The 17,074-nt window shown below is 53.6% G+C and overlaps 1 protein-coding gene across 1 annotated transcript in view; it reads left to right on the top strand.

The window, feature by feature from the left end:
- The window catches only part of LOC112236775 (thymic stromal cotransporter homolog), a 69,508-nt gene that overhangs the window by 51,586 nt on the left and 848 nt on the right, over window positions 1-17,074 (top strand). Inside the window, exon 5 of the mRNA XM_042302785.1 lies at window positions 16,214-16,370. Within this exon, the coding sequence (XP_042158719.1) occupies window positions 16,214-16,370 (157 nt within the window). The remainder of the gene's footprint in view (window positions 1-16,213; window positions 16,371-17,074) is intronic.

Below are 17,074 nucleotides of genomic sequence, written 5' to 3'. Positions count from 1 at the left end.
CAGGAGACCTTTAGGATGCACTACCAACCCCTCCACTCCTGTAGGGAACAGGAGACCTTTAGGGATGCACTACCAACCCCTCCACTCCTGTAGGGAACAGGAGACCTTTAGGGATGCACTACGAACCCCTCCACTCCTGTAGGGAACAGGAGACCTTTAGGGATGCACTACGAACCCCTCCACTCCTGTAGGGAACAGGAGACCTTTAGGGATGCACTACCGAACCCCTCCACTCCTGTAGGGAACAGGAGACCTTTAGGGATGCACTACGAACCCCTCCACTCCTGTAGGGAACAGGAGACCTTTAGGGATGCACTACGAACCCCTCCACTCCTGTAGGGAACAGGAGACCTTTAGGGATGCACTACGAACCCCTCCACTCCTGTAGGGAACAGGAGACCTTTAGGGATGCACTACGAACCCCTCCACTCCTGTAGGGAACAGGAGACCTTTAGGGATGCACTACGAACCCCTCCACTCCTGTAGGGAACAGGAGACCTTTAGGGATGCACTACCAACCCCTCCACTCCTGTAGGGAACAGGAGACCTTTAGGGATGCACTACGAACCCCTCCACTCCTGTAGGGAACAGGAGACCTTTAGGGATGCACTACGAACCCCTCCACTCCTGTAGGGAACAGGAGACCTTTAGGGATGCACTACGAACCCCTCCACTCCTGTAGGGAACAGGAGACCTTTAGGGATGCACTACGAACCCCTCCACTCCTGTAGGGAACAGGAGACCTTTAGGGATGCACTACGAACCCCTCCACTCCTGTAGGGAACAGGAGACCTTTAGGGATGCACTACGAACCCCTCCACTCCTGTAGGGAACAGGAGACCTTTAGGGATGCACTACGAACCCCTCCACTCCTGTAGGGAACAGGAGACCTTTAGGGATGCACTACCAACCCCTCCACTCCTGTAGGGAACAGGAGACCTTTAGGGATGCACTACGAACCCCTCCACTCCTGTAGGGAACAGGAGACCTTTAGGGATGCACTACCAACCCCTCCACTCCTGTAGGGAACAGGAGACCTTTAGGGATGCACTACCAACCCCTCCACTCCTGTAGGGAACAGGAGACCTTTAGGGATGCACTACCAACCCCTCCACTCCTGTAGGGAACAGGAGACCTTTAGGGATGCACTACCAACCCCTCCACTCCTGTAGGGAACAGGAGACCTTTAGGGATGCACTACCAACCCCTCCACTCCTGTAGGGAACAGGAGACCTTTAGGGATGCACTACGAACCCCTCCACTCCTGTAGGGAACAGGAGAGGGAACAGGAGACCTTTAGGGATGCACTACGAACCCCTCCACTCCTGTAGGGAACAGGAGACCTTTAGGGATGCACTACGAACCCCTCCACTCCTGTAGGGAACAGGAGACCTTTAGGGATGCACTACGAACCCCTCCACTCCTGTAGGGAACAGGAGACCTTTAGGGATGCACTACCAACCCCTCCACTCCTGTAGGGAACAGGAGACCTTTAGGGATGCACTACGAACCCCTCCACTCCTGTAGGGAACAGGAGACCTTTAGGGATGAACCCCTCCACTCCTGTAGGGAACAGGAGACCTTTAGGGATGCACTACGAACCCCTCCACTCCTGTAGGGAACAGGAGACCTTTAGGGATGCACTACTGAACCCCTCCACTCCTGTAGGGAACAGGAGACCTTTAGGGATGCACTACCAACCCCTCCACTCCTGTAGGGAACAGGAGACCTTTAGGGATGCACTACGAACCCCTCCACTCCTGTAGGGAACAGGAGACCTTTAGGGATGCACTACCAACCCCTCCACTCCTGTAGGGAACAGGAGACCTTTAGGGATGCACTACCAACCCCTCCACTCCTGTAGGGAACAGGAGACCTTTAGGGATGCACTACGAACCCCTCCACTCCTGTAGGGAACAGGAGACCTTTAGGGATGCACTACGAACCCCTCCACTCCTGTAGGGAACAGGAGACCTTTAGGGATGCACTACCAACCCCTCCACTCCTGTAGGGAACAGGAGACCTTTAGGGATGCACTACGAACCCCTCCACTCCTGTAGGGAACAGGAGACCTTTAGGGATGCACTACCAACCCCTCCACTCCTGTAGGGAACAGGAGACCTTTAGGGATGCACTACGAACCCCTCCACTCCTGTAGGGAATAGGAGACCTTTAGGGATGCACTACGAACCCCTCCACTCCTGTAGGGAACAGGAGACCTTTAGGGATGCACTACGAACCCCTCCACTCCTGTAGGGAACAGGAGACCTTTAGGGCACTACGAACCCCTCCACTCCTGTAGGGAACAGGAGACCTTTAGGGATGCCCCTCCACTCCTGTAGGGAACAGGAGACCTTTAGGGATGCACTACGAACCCCTCCACTCCTGTAGGGAACAGGAGACCTTTAGGGATGCACTACGAACCCCTCCACTCCTGTAGGGAACAGGAGACCTTTAGGGATGCACTACGAACCCCTCCACTCCTGTAGGGAACAGGAGACCTTTAGGGATGCACTACGAACCCCTCCACTCCTGTAGGGAACAGGAACAGGAGACCTTCCTGTAGGGAACAGGAGACCTTTAGGGATGCACTACGAACCCCTCCACTCCTGTAGGGAACAGGAGACCTTTAGGGATGCACTACGAACCCCTCCACTCCTGTAGGGAACAGGAGACCTTTAGGGATGCACTACAACCCCTCCACTCCTGTAGGGAACAGGAGACCTTTAGGGATGCACTACGAACCCCTCCACTCCTGTAGGGAACAGGAGACCTTTAGGGATGCACTACGAACCCCTCCACTCCTGTAGGGAACAGGAGACCTTTAGGGATGGAACCCCTCCACTCCTGTAGGGAACAGGAGACCTTTAGGGATGCACTACGAACCCCTCCACTCCTGTAGGGAACAGGAGACCTTTAGGGATGCACTACGAACCCCTCCACTCCTGTAGGGAACAGGAGACCTTTAGGGATGCACTACCAACCCCTCCACTCCTGTAGGGAACAGGAGACCTTTAGGTACACTTACCAACCCCTCCACTCCTGTAGGGAACAGGAGACCTTTATAGTACACTTACCAACCCCTCCACTCCTGTAGGGAACAGGAGACCTTTTAGGATGCACTACCAACCCCTCCACTCCTGTAGGGAACAGGAGACCTTTATGGGATGAACACTTACCAACCCCTCCACTCCTGTAGGGAACAGGAGACCTTTAGGGATGCACTACCAACCCCTCCACTCCTGTAGGGAACAGGAGACAGGAGACCTTTGAACCCCTAGATGCACTACCAACCCCTCCACTCCTGTAGGGAACAGGAGACCTTTATAGATGCACTTACCAACCCCTCCACTCCTGTAGGGAACAGGAGACCTTTAGGATGCACTACGAACCCCTCCACTCCTGTAGGGAACAGGAGACCTTTAGGGATGCACTTACCAACCCCTCCACTCCTGTAGGGAACAGGAGACCTTTAGGGATGCACTACCAACCCCTCCACTCCTGTAGGGAACAGGAGACCTTTAGGGATGCACTACCAACCCCTCCACTCCTGTAGGGAACAGGAGACCTTTAGGGATGCACTACCAACCCCTCCACTCCTGTAGGGAACAGGAGACCTTTAGGGATGCACTACCAACCCCTCCACTCCTGTAGGGAACAGGAGACCTTTAGGGATGCACTACGAACCCCTCCACTCCTGTAGGGAACAGGAGACCTTTAGGGATGCACTACCAACCCCTCCACTCCTGTAGGGAACAGGAGACCTTTAGGGATGCACTACGAACCCCTCCACCTGTAGGGAACAGGAGACCTTTAGGGATGCACTACGAACCCCTCCACTCCTGTAGGGAACAGGAGACCTTTAGGGATGCACTACGAACCCCTCCACTCCTGTAGGGAACAGGAGACCTTTAGGGATGCACTACGAACCCCTCCACTCCTGTAGGGAACAGGAGACCTTTAGGGATGCACTACGAACCCCTCCACTCCTGTAGGGAACAGGAGACCTTTAGGGATGCACTACGAACCCCTCCACTCCTGTAGGGAACAGGAGACCTTTAGGGATGCACTACGAACCCCTCCACTCCTGTAGGGAACAGGAGACCTTTAGGGATGCACTACGAACCCCTCCACTCCTGTAGGGAACAGGAGACCTTTAGGGATGCACTACCAACCCCTCCACTCCTGTAGGGAACAGGAGACCTTTAGGGATGCACTACGAACCCCTCCACTCCTGTAGGGAACAGGAGACCTTTAGGGATGCACTACCAACCCCTCCACTCCTGTAGGGAACAGGAGACCTTTAGGGATGCACTACCAACCCCTCCACTCCTGTAGGGAACAGGAGACCTTTAGGGATGCACTACGAACCCCTCCACTCCTGTAGGGAACAGGAGACCTTTAGGGATGCACTACGAACCCCTCCACTCCTGTAGGGAACAGGAGACCTTTAGGGATGCACTACAACCCCTCCACTCCTGTAGGGAACAGGAGACCTTTAGGGATGCACTACCAACCCCTCCACTCCTGTAGGGAACAGGAGACCTTTAGGGATGCACTACGAACCCCTCCACTCCTGTAGGGAACAGGAGACCTTTAGGGATGCACTACCAACCCCTCCACTCCTGTAGGGAACAGGAGACCTTTAGGGATGCACTACGAACCCCTCCACTCCTGTAGGGAACAGGAGACCTTTATAGTACACTTACCAACCCCTCCACTCCTGTAGGGAACAGGAGACCTTTATAGTACACTTACCAACCCCTCCACTCCTGTAGGGAACAGGAGACCTTTTAGATGCACTTACCAACCCCTCCACTCCTGTAGGGAACAGGAGACCTTTAGGGATGCACTACCAACCCCTCCACTCCTGATGCACTACGAACCCCTCCAGGGAACAGGAGACCTTTAGGGGAGACCTTTAGGGATGCACTACGAACCCCTCCACTCCTGTAGGGAACAGGAGACCTTTAGGGATGCACTACCAACCCCTCCACTCCTGTAGGGAACAGGAGACCTTTAGGGATGCACTACGAACCCCTCCACTCCTGTAGGGAACAGGAGACCTTTAGGGATGCACTACGAACCCCTCCACTCCTGTAGGGAACAGGAGACCTTTAGGGATGCACTAGAACCCCTCCACTCCTGTAGGGAACAGGAGACCTTTAGGGAACCCCCCTCCACTCCTGTAGGGAACAGGAGACCTTTAGGGATGCACTACCAACCCCTCCACTCCTGTAGGGAACAGGAGACCTTTAGGGATGCACTACCAACCCCTCCACTCCTGTAGGGAACAGGAGACCTTTAGGGATGCACTACCAACCCCTCCACTCCTGTAGGGAACAGGAGACCTTTAGGGATGCACTACGAACCCCTCCACTCCTGTAGGGAACAGGAGACCTTTAGGGATGCACTACGAACCCCTCCACTCCTGTAGGAAACAGGAGACCTTTAGGGATGCACTACGAACCCCTCCACTCCTGTAGGGAACAGGAGACCTTTAGGGATGCACTACGAACCCCTCCACTCCTGTAGGGAACAGGAGACCTTTAGGGATGCACTACGAACCCCTCCACTCCTGTAGGGAACAGGAGACCTTTAGGGATGCACTACGAACCCTCCACTCCTGTAGGGAACAGGAGACCTTTAGGGATGCACTACGAACCCCTCCACTCCTGTAGGGAACAGGAGACCTTTAGGGATGCACTACGAACCCCTCCACTCCTGTAGGGAACAGGAGACCTTTAGGGATGCACTACGAACCCCTCCACTCCTGTAGGGAACAGGAGACCTTTAGGGATGCACTACGAACCCCTCCACTCCTGTAGGGAACAGGAGACCTTTAGGGATGCACTACGAACCCCTCCACTCCTGTAGGGAACAGGAGACCTTTAGGGATGCACTACGAACCCCTCCACTCCTGTAGGGAACAGGAGACCTTTAGGGATGCACTACGAACCCCTCCACTCCTGTAGGGAACAGGAGACCTTTAGGGATGCACTACGAACCCCTCCACTCCTGTAGGGAACAGGAGACCTTTAGGGATGCACTACGAACCCCTCCACTCCTGTAGGGAACAGGAGACCTTTAGGGATGCACTACGAACCCCTCCACTCCTGTAGGGAACAGGAGACCTTTAGGGATGGAACCCCTCCACTCCTGTAGGGAACAGGAGACCTTTAGGGATGCACTACGAACCCCTCCACTCCTGTAGGGAACAGGAGACCTTTAGGGATGCACTACGAACCCCTCCACTCCTGTAGGGAACAGGAGACCTTTAGGGATGCACTACGAACCCCTCCACTCCTGTAGGGAACAGGAGACCTTTAGGGATGCACTACGAACCCCTCCACTCCTGTAGGGAACAGGAGACCTTTAGGGTGCACTACGAACCCCTTCACACCTGTAGGGAACAGGAGACCTTTAGGGATGCACTACGAACCCCTCCACACCTGTAGGGAACAGGAGACCTTTATAGTACACTTACCAACCCCTCCACACCTGTAGGGAACAGGAGACCTTTATAGTACACTTACCAACCCCTCCACTCCTGTAGGGAACAGGAGACCTTTATAGTACACTTACCAACCCCTCCACTCCTGTAGGGAACAGGAGACCTTTAGGGATGCACTACGAACCCCTCCACTCCTGTAGGGAGCAAGAGACCTTTAGGGATGCACTACGAACCCCTCCACTCCTGTAGGGAACAGGAGACCTTTAGGGATGCACTACAGGAGAACCCCTCCACTCCTGTAGGGAACAGGAGACCTTTAGGGATGCACTACGAACCCCTCCACTCCTGTAGGGAACAGGAGACCTTTAGGGATGCACTACGAACCCCTCCACTCCTGTAGGGAACAGGAGACCTTTAGGGATGCACTACGAACCCCTCCACTCCTGTAGGGAACAGGAGACCTTTAGGGATGCACTACGAACCCCTCCACTCCTGTAGGGAACAGGAGACCTTTAGGGATGCACTACGAACCCCTCCACTCCTGTAGGGAACAGGAGACCTTTAGGGATGCACTACGAACCCCTCCACTCCTGTAGGGAACAGGAGACCTTTAGGGATGCACTACGAACCCCTCCACTCCTGTAGGGAACAGGAGACCTTTAGGGATGCACTACGAACCCCTCCACTCCTGTAGGGAACAGGAGACCTTTAGGGATGCACTACAACCCCTCCACTCCTGTAGGGAACAGGAGACCTTTAGGGATGCACTACGAACCCCTCCACTCCTGTAGGGAACAGGAGACCTTTAGGGATGCACTACGAACCCCTCCACTCCTGTAGGGAACAGGAGACCTTTAGGGATGCACTACGAACCCCTCCACTCCTGTAGGGAACAGGAGACCTTTAGGGATGCACTACGAACCCCTCCACTCCTGTAGGGAACAGGAGACCTTTAGGGATGCACTACGAACCCCTCCACTCCTGTAGGGAACAGGAGACCTTTAGGGATGCACTACGAACCCCTCCACTCCTGTAGGGAACAGGAGACCTTTAGGGATGCACTACGAACCCCTCCACTCCTGTAGGGAACAGGAGACCTTTAGGATGCACTACCAACCCCTCCACTCCTGTAGGGAACAGGAGACCTTTAGGGATGCACTACGAACCCCTCCACTCCTGTAGGGAACAGGAGACCTTTAGGGATGCACTACGAACCCCTCCACTCCTGTAGGGAACAGGAGACCTTTAGGGATGCACTACCAACCCCTCCACTCCTGTAGGGAACAGGAGACCTTTAGGATGCACTACCAACCCCTCCACTCCTGTAGGGAACAGGAGACCTTTAGGGATGCACTACCAACCCCTCCACTCCTGTAGGGAACAGGAGACCTTTAGGGATGCACTTACCAACCCCTCCACTCCTGTAGGGAACAGGAGACCTTTATAGTACACTTACCAACCCCTCCACTCCTGTAGGGAACAGGAGACCTTTATAGTACACTTACCAACCCCTCCACTCCTGTAGGGAACAGGAGACCTTTAGGGATGCACTACCAACCCCTCCACTCCTGTAGGGAACAGGAGACCTTTAGGGATGCACTACGAACCCCTCCACTCCTGTAGGGAACAGGAGACCTTTAGGGATGCACTACGAACCCCTCCACTCCTGTAGGGAACAGGAGACCTTTAGGGATGCACTACGAAACCCTCCACTCCTGTAGGGAACAGGAGACCTTTAGGGATGCACTACGAACCCCTCCACTCCTGTAGGGAACAGGAGACCTTTAGGGATGCACTACGAACCCCTCCACTCCTGTAGGGAACAGGAGACCTTTAGGGATGCACTACGAACCCCTCCACTCCTGTAGGGAACAGGAGACCTTTAGGGATGCACTACGAACCCCTCCACTCCTGTAGGGAACAGGAGACCTTTAGGGATGCACTACGAACCCCTCCACTCCTGTAGGAAACAGGAGACCTTTAGGGATGCACTACGAACCCCTCCACTCCTGTAGGGAACAGGAGACCTTTAGGGATGCACTACGAACCCCTCCACTCCTGTAGGGAACAGGAGACCTTTAGGGATGCACTACAAACCCCTCCACTCCTGTGGGGAACAGGAGACCTTTAGGGATGCACTACCAACCCCTCCACTCCTGTAGGGAACAGGAGACCTTTAGGGATGCACTACGAACCCCTCCACTCCTGTAGGGAACAGGAGACCTTTAGGGATGCACTACCAACCCCTCCACTCCTGTAGGGAACAGGAGACCTTTAGGGTGCACTACCAACCCATCCACTCCTGTAGGGAACAGGAGACCTTTATAGTACACTTACCAACCCCTCCACTCCTGTAGGGAACAGGAGACCTTTATAGTACACTTACCAACCCCTCCACTCCTGTAGCGAACAGGAGACCTTTAGGGATGCACTACCAACCCCTCCACTCCTGTAGGGAACAGGAGACCTTTAGGGATGCACTACGAACCCCTCCACTCCTGTAGGGAACAGGAGACCTTTAGGGATGCACTACCAACCCCTCCACTCTTTTAGGGAACAGGAGACCTTTAGGGATGCACTTACCAACCCCTCCACTCCTGTAGGGAACAGGAGACCTTTTAGGGATGCACTACCAACCCCTCCACTCCTGTAGGGAACAGGAGACCTTTTATAGTACACTTACCAACCCCTCCACTCCTGTAGGGAACAGGAGACCTTTAGGGATGCACTACCAACCCCTCCACTCCTGTAGGGAACAGGAGACCTTTAGGGATGCACTTACCAACCCCTCCACTCCTGTAGGGAACAGGAGACCTTTATAGTGCACTTACCAACCCCTCCACTCCTGTAGGGAACAGGAGACCTTTATAGTGCACTTACCAACCCCTCCACTCCTGTAGGGAACAGGAGACCTTTATAGATGCTTACAACCCCTCCACTCCTGTAGGGAACAGGAGACCTTTAGGGATGCACTACCAACCCCTCCACTCCTGTAGGGAACAGGAGACCTTTAGGGATGCACTACGAACCCCTCCACTCCTGTAGGGAACAGGAGACCTTTAGGGATGCACTAGGAACCCCTCCACTCCTGTAGGGAACAGGAGACCTTTAGGGATGCACTACGAACCCCTCCACTCCTGTAGGGAACAGGAGACCTTTAGGGATGCACTACGAACCCCTCCACTCCTGTAGGGAACAGGAGACCTTTAGGGATGCACTACCAACCCCTCCACTCCTGTAGGGAACAGGAGACCTTTAGGGATGCACTACGAACCCCTCCACTCCTGTAGGGAACAGGAGACCTTTAGGGATGCACTACGAACCCCTCCACTCCTGTAGGGAACAGGAGACCTTTAGGGATGCACTACGAACCCCTCCACTCCTGTAGGGAACAGGAGACCTTTAGGGATGCACTACGAACCCCTCCACTCCTGTAGGGAACAGGAGACCTTTAGGGATGCACTACGAACCCCTCCACTCCTGTAGGGAACAGGAGACCTTTAGGGATGCACTACGAACCCCTCCACTCCTGTAGGGAACAGGAGACCTTTAGGGATGCACTACGAACCCCTCCACTCCTGTAGGGAACAGGAGACCTTTAGGGATGCACTACGAACCCCTCCACTCCTGTAGGGAACAGGAGACCTTTAGGGATGCACTACGAACCCCTCCACTCCTGTAGGGAACAGGAGACCTTTAGGGATGCACTACGAACCCCTCCACTCCTGTAGGGAACAGGAGACCTTTAGGGATGCACTACCAACCCCTCCACTCCTGTAGGGAACAGGAGACCTTTAGGGATGCACTACCAACCCCTCCACTCCTGTAGGGAACAGGAGACCTTTAGGGATGCACTACAACCCCTCCACTCCTGTAGGGAACAGGAGACCTTTAGGGATGCACTACCAACCCCTCCACTCCTGTAGGGAACAGGAGACCTTTAGGGATGCACTACAACCCCTCCACTCCTGTAGGGAACAGGAGACCTTTAGGGATGCACTACGAACCCCTCCACTCCTGTAGGGAACAGGAGACCTTTAGGGATGCACTACGAACCCCTCCACTCCTGTAGGGAACAGGAGACCTTTAGGGATGCACTACGAACCCCTCCACTCCTGTAGGGAACAGGAGACCTTTAGGGATGCACTTACCAACCCCCTCCACTCCTGTAGGGAACAGGAGACCTTTAGGGATGCACTACGAACCCCTCCACTCCTGTAGGGAACAGGAGACCTTTAGGGATGCACTACGAACCCCTCCACTCCTGTAGGGAACAGGAGACCTTTAGGGATGCACTACGAACCCCTCCACTCCTGTAGGGAACAGGAGACCTTTAGGGATGCACTACCAACCCCTCCACTCCTGTAGGGAACAGGAGACCTTTAGGGACGCACTTACCAACCCCTCCACTCCTGTAGGGAACAGGAGACCTTTATAGTACACTTACCAACCCCTCCACTCCTGTAGGGAACAGGAGACCTTTAGGGATGCACTACGAACCCCTCCACTCCTGTAGGGAGCAGGAGACCTTTAGGGATGCACTACGAACCCCTCCACTCCTGTAGGGAACAGGAGACCTTTATAGTGCACTACGAACCCCTCCACTCCTGTAGGGAACAGGAGACCTTTATAGTGCACTTACCAACCCCTCCACACCTGTAGGGAACAGGAGACCTTATAGTACACTTACCAACCCCTCCAGTCCTGTAGGGAACAGGAGACCTTTAGGACTCACTTAGGGAACAGGAGACCAACCCTTACCAACCCTCTCCACTCCTGTAGGGAACAGGAGACCTTTAGGTACACTTACCAACCCCTCCACTCCTGTAGGGAACAGGAGACCTTTATAGATGCACTTACCAACCCCTCCACTCCTGTAGGGAACAGGAGACCTTTATAGTGCACTTACCAACCCCTCCACTCCTGTAGGGAACAGGAGACCTTTAGGGATGCACTACCAACCCCTCCACTCCTGTAGGGAACAGGAGACCTTTAGGGATGCACTACCAACCCCTCCACTCCTGTAGGGAACAGGAGACCTTTAGGGATGCACTACGAACCCCTCCACTCCTGTAGGGAACAGGAGACCTTTAGGGATGCAGAACCCCTCCACTCCTGTAGGGAACAGGAGACCTTTAGGGATGCACTACGAACCCCTCCACTCCTGTAGGGAACAGGAGACCTTTAGGGATGCACTACGAACCCCTCCACTCCTGTAGGGAACAGGAGACCTTTAGGGATGCACTACGAACCCCTCCACTCCTGTAGGGAACAGGAGACCTTTAGGGATGCACTACGAACCCCTCCACTCCTGTAGGGAACAGGAGACCTTTAGGGATGCACTACGAACCCCTCCACTCCTGTAGGGAACAGGAGACCTTTAGGGATGCACTACGAACCCCTCCACTCCTGTAGGGAACAGGAGACCTTTAGGGATGCACTACGAACCCCTCCACTCCTGTAGGGAACAGGAGACCTTTAGGGATGCACTACGAACCCCTCCACTCCTGTAGGGAACAGGAGACCTTTAGGGATGCACTACGAACCCCTCCACTCCTGTAGGGAACAGGAGACCTTTAGGGACGCACTTACCAACCCCTCCACTCCTGTAGGGAACAGGAGACCTTTATAGTACACTTACCAACCCCTCCACTCCTGTAGGGAACAGGAGACCTTTATAGTACACTTACCAACCCCTCCACTCCTGTAGGGAACAGGAGACCTTTATAGTACACTTACCAACCCCTCCACTCCTGTAGGGAACAGGAGACCTTTAGGGATGCACTACGAACCCCTCCACTCCTGTAGGGAACAGGAGACCTTTAGGGATGCACTACGAACCCCTCCACTCCTGTAGGGAACAGGAGACCTTTAGGGATGCACTTACCAACCCCTCCACTCCTGTAGGGAACAGGAGACCTTTATAGTACACTTACCAACCCCTCCACTCCTGTAGGGAACAGGAGACCTTTATAGTACACTTACCAACCCCTCCACTCCTGTAGGGAACAGGAGACCTTTATAGTACACTTACCAACCCCTCCACTCCTGTAGCGAACAGGAGACCTTTAGGACGCACTTACCAACCCCTCCACTCCTGTAGGGAACAGGAGACCTTTATAGGAGCACTTACCAACCCCTCCACTCCTGTAGGGAACAGGAGACCTTTATAGTACACTTACCAACCCCTCCACTCCTGTAGGGAACAGGAGACCTTTATAGTACACTTACCAACCCCTCCACTCCTGTAGGGAACAGGAGACCTTTATAGTACACTTACCAACCCCTCCACTCCTGTAGGGAACAGGAGACCTTTATAGTACACTTACCAACCCCTCCACTCCTGTAGGGAACAGGAGACCTTTAGGGATGCACTACGAACCCCTCCACTCCTGTAGGGAACAGGAGACCTTTAGGGATGCACTACGAACCCCTCCACTCCTGTAGGGAACAGGAGACCTTTAGGGATGCACTACGAACCCCTCCACTCCTGTAGGGAACAGGAGACCTTTAGGGATGCACTACGAACCCCTCCACTCCTGTAGGGAACAGGAGACCTTTAGGGATGCACTACGAACCCCTCCACTCCTGTAGGGAACAGGAGACCTTTAGGGATGCACTACCAACCCCTCCACTCCTGTAGGGAACAGGAGACCTTTAGGGATGCACTAGAACCCCTCCACTCCTGTAGGGAACAGGAGACCTTTAGGGATGCACTACGAACCCCTCCACTCCTGTAGGGAACAGGAGACCTTTAGGGATGCACTACGAACCCTCCACTCCTGTAGGGAACAGGAGACCTTTAGGGATGCACTACCAACCCCTCCACTCCTGTAGGGAACAGGAGACCTTTAGGGATGCACTACCAACCCCTCCACTCCTGTAGGGAACAGGAGACCTTTAGGGATGCACTACGAACCCCTCCACTCCTGTAGGGAACAGGAGACCTTTAGGGATGCACTACCAACCCCTCCACTCCTGTAGGGAACAGGAGACCTTTAGGGATGCACTAGAACCCCTCCACTCCTGTAGGGAACAGGAGACCTTTAGGGATGCACTACGAACCCCTCCACTCCTGTAGGGAACAGGAGACCTTTAGGGATGCACTACCAACCCCTCCACTCCTGTAGGGAACAGGAGACCTTTATAGGACACTTACCAACCCCTCCACTCCTGTAGGGAACAGGAGACCTTTAGGATGCACTACCAACCCCTCCACTCCTGTAGGGAACAGGAGACCTTTAGGGATGCACTTACCAACCCCTCCACTCCTGTAGGGAACAGGAGACCTTTATAGACCTTTAGGGTGCACTTACCAACCCCTCCACTCCTGTAGGGAACAGGAGACCTTTAGGGATGCACTACGAACCCCTCCACTCCTGTAGGGAACAGGAGACCTTTAGGGATGCACTACGAACCCCTCCACTCCTGTAGGGAACAGGAGACCTTTAGGGATGCACTACGAACCCCTCCACTCCTGTAGGGAACAGGAGACCTTTAGGGATGCACTACGAACCCCTCCACTCCTGTAGGGAACAGGAGACCTTTAGGGATGCACTACGAACCCCTCCACTCCTGTAGGGAACAGGAGACCTTTAGGGATGCACTACGAACCCCTCCACTCCTGTAGGGAACAGGAGACCTTTAGGGATGCACTACCAACCCCTCCACTCCTGTAGGGAACAGGAGACCTTTAGGATGCACTACAACCCCTCCACTCCTGTAGGGAACAGGAGACCTTTAGGGATGCACTTACCAACCCCTCCACTCCTGTAGGGAACAGGAGACCTTTAGGGATGCACTACCAACCCCTCCACTCCTGTAGGGAACAGGAGACCTTTAGGGTACACTTACCAACCCCTCCACTCCTGTAGGGAACAGGAGACCTTTATAGTACACTTACAACCCCTCCACTCCTGTAGGGAACAGGAGACCAACCCCTCCACTCCTGTAGGGAACAGGAGACCTTTATAGTGCACTACCAACCCCTCCACTCCTGTAGGGAACAGGAGACCTTTAGGGATGCACTACCGAACCCCTCCACTCCTGTAGGGAACAGGAGACCTTTAGGGATGCACTACGAACCCCTCCACTCCTGTAGGGAACAGGAGACCTTTAGGGATGCACTACGAACCCCTCCACTCCTGTAGGGAACAGGAGACCTTTAGGGATGCACTACGAACCCCTCCACTCCTGTAGGGAACAGGAGACCTTTAGGGATGCACTACGAACCCCTCCACTCCTGTAGGGAACAGGAGACCTTTAGGGATGCACTAGGAACCCCTCCACTCCTGTAGGGAGGAGACAGGGGAGACCTTTAGGGATGACCTTTAGGGACACGAACCCCTCCACTCCTGTAGGGAACAGGAGACCTTTAGGGATGCACTCCACTCCTGTAGGGAACCCTCCACTCCTGTAGGGAACAGGAGACCTTTAGGGAAGGGATGCACTACGAAACCCTCCACTCCTGTAGGGAACAGGAGACCTTTAGGGATGCACTACGAACCCCTCCACTCCTGTAGGGAACAGGAGACCTTTAGGGATGCACTACCAACCCCTCCACTCCTGTAGGGAACAGGAGACCTTTAGGGATGCACTACGAACCCCTCCACTCTTTTAGGGAACAGGAGACCTTTAGGGATGCACTACGAACCCCTCCACTCCTGTAGGGAACAGGAGACCTTTAGGGATGCACTACGAACCCCTCCAGTCCTGTAGGAAACAGGAGACCTTTAGGGATGCACTACGAACCCCTCCACTCCTGTAGGAAACAGGAGACCTTTAGGGATGCACTACGAACCCCTCCACTCCTGTAGGGAACAGGAGACCTTTAGGGATGCACTACGAGCCCCTCCACTCCTGTAGGGAACAGGAGACCTTTATAGTACACTTACCAACCCCTTCACTCCTGTAGGGAACAGGAGACCTTTAGGGATGCACTACGAACCCCTCCACTCCTGTAGGGAACAGGAGACCTTTAGGGATGCACTACGAACCCCTCCACTCCTGTAGGGAACAGGAGACCTTTAGGGATGCACTACGAACCCCTCCACTCCTGTAGGGAACAGGAGACCTTTAGGGATGCACTACAAACCCCTCCACTCCTGTAGGGAACAGGAGACCTTTAGGGATGCACCCTTGTTGTCGCTAAGTAAATAACTATAACAAAGCTTTCGTCACGTTAGTATGTGGTTGACCCAGAACAGGCACTCTGGTGATTCTCTTCCCTGTTCTACTGTGACGAGGTAAAAAGGGGAAGTTACAACTACCGTAGCAAGCAGACAAGTCAACCTTTTGCACATCACCACCACAGCATGAATAGATTTACTTTCTGCCAACAACTTTACTCAACTGGAACTATCTGACCAGCTAGTGTATCCAGTTCTGCTTCCTTTAGGTGCTCTATGTAACATTACAGTGGTTGGAATTCAAAGGCAATGTGCCCGCATTAGCGGGAGACTGCATTTACAGGTAAATGCTGCATAGGTCAGCTCAATCAGAATTACCTTCAAATGTAAGTTACGCAATCTGTAAGGTTTCCGCGATAGAGATTGAATAGGTCCCTAATCATTTGAAAAAGGGAGCACTACACTGATCTGGCAGAGAGAAAAATAGGAAATGCCTTTCACCCATTGACATAATGCTTTCATCTGCTCCTTTCAGACCCACAGTGTGTGGTGTACCAGCTTCCTCTACGGACACTGGTAGGAAACTGCAGCAGACAGGCAATGCTAACTGACATGTCTTTTCTCTTCACAGGGATCACCCTCATCTCACTGCAGCTGTCCTTTAAGATTGCCAGCCTGGCCTACACTCCCATCTACACCAAGGTGTACCAGGCTACGCTGGACTGGTTTCCCGGGTTCGTCTTCACCCTGTCCAGCATCTTCACCGTCCTCGCCACCATACCTGTCAGGTAAGACATGACATCATCAGTCCTCGCCACCATACCTGTCAGGTAAGACATGACATCATCAGTCCTCACCACCATACCGGTCAGGTAAGATATGACATCATCAGTCCTCACCACCATACCTTGTCAGGTAAGACATGACATCATCAGTCCTCGCCACCATACCTGTCAGGTAAGACATGACATCATCAGTGCTCACCACCATACCTGGTCAGGTAAGATATGACATCATCAGTCCTCACCACCATACCTTGTCAGGTAAGACATGACATCATCAGTCCTCACCACCATACCTGTCAGGTAAGACATGACATCATCAGTCCTCGCCACCATACCTGTCAGGTAAGACATGTCATCATCAGTCCTCACCACCATACCTGGTCAGGTAAGACATGACATCATCAGTCCTCACCACCATACCTGGTCAGGTAAGACATGACATCATCAGTCCTCACCACCATACCTGTCAGGTAAGATATGACATCATCAGTCCTTACCACCATACCTGTCAGGTAAGACATGACATCATCAGTCCTCGCCACCATACCTGTCAGGTAAGATATGACATCATCAGTCCTCACCACCATAGCTGGGCAGGTAAGATATGACATCATCAGTCCTCGCCACCATACCTGTCAGGTACATAATATATAATAGTATATTCCATTTAGCAGACACTTTTATCCAAAGGAACGTAGTCATGCGTA

The sequence above is a fragment of the Oncorhynchus tshawytscha genome, linkage group LG20 (genome assembly GCF_018296145.1).
Source record: "Oncorhynchus tshawytscha isolate Ot180627B linkage group LG20, Otsh_v2.0, whole genome shotgun sequence".
NCBI classification, from domain to species: Eukaryota; Metazoa; Chordata; class Actinopteri; order Salmoniformes; family Salmonidae; genus Oncorhynchus; species Oncorhynchus tshawytscha.
Note: the sequence above shows the minus strand (reverse complement) of the source record. Positions and strands in the feature narration are given on the sequence as shown.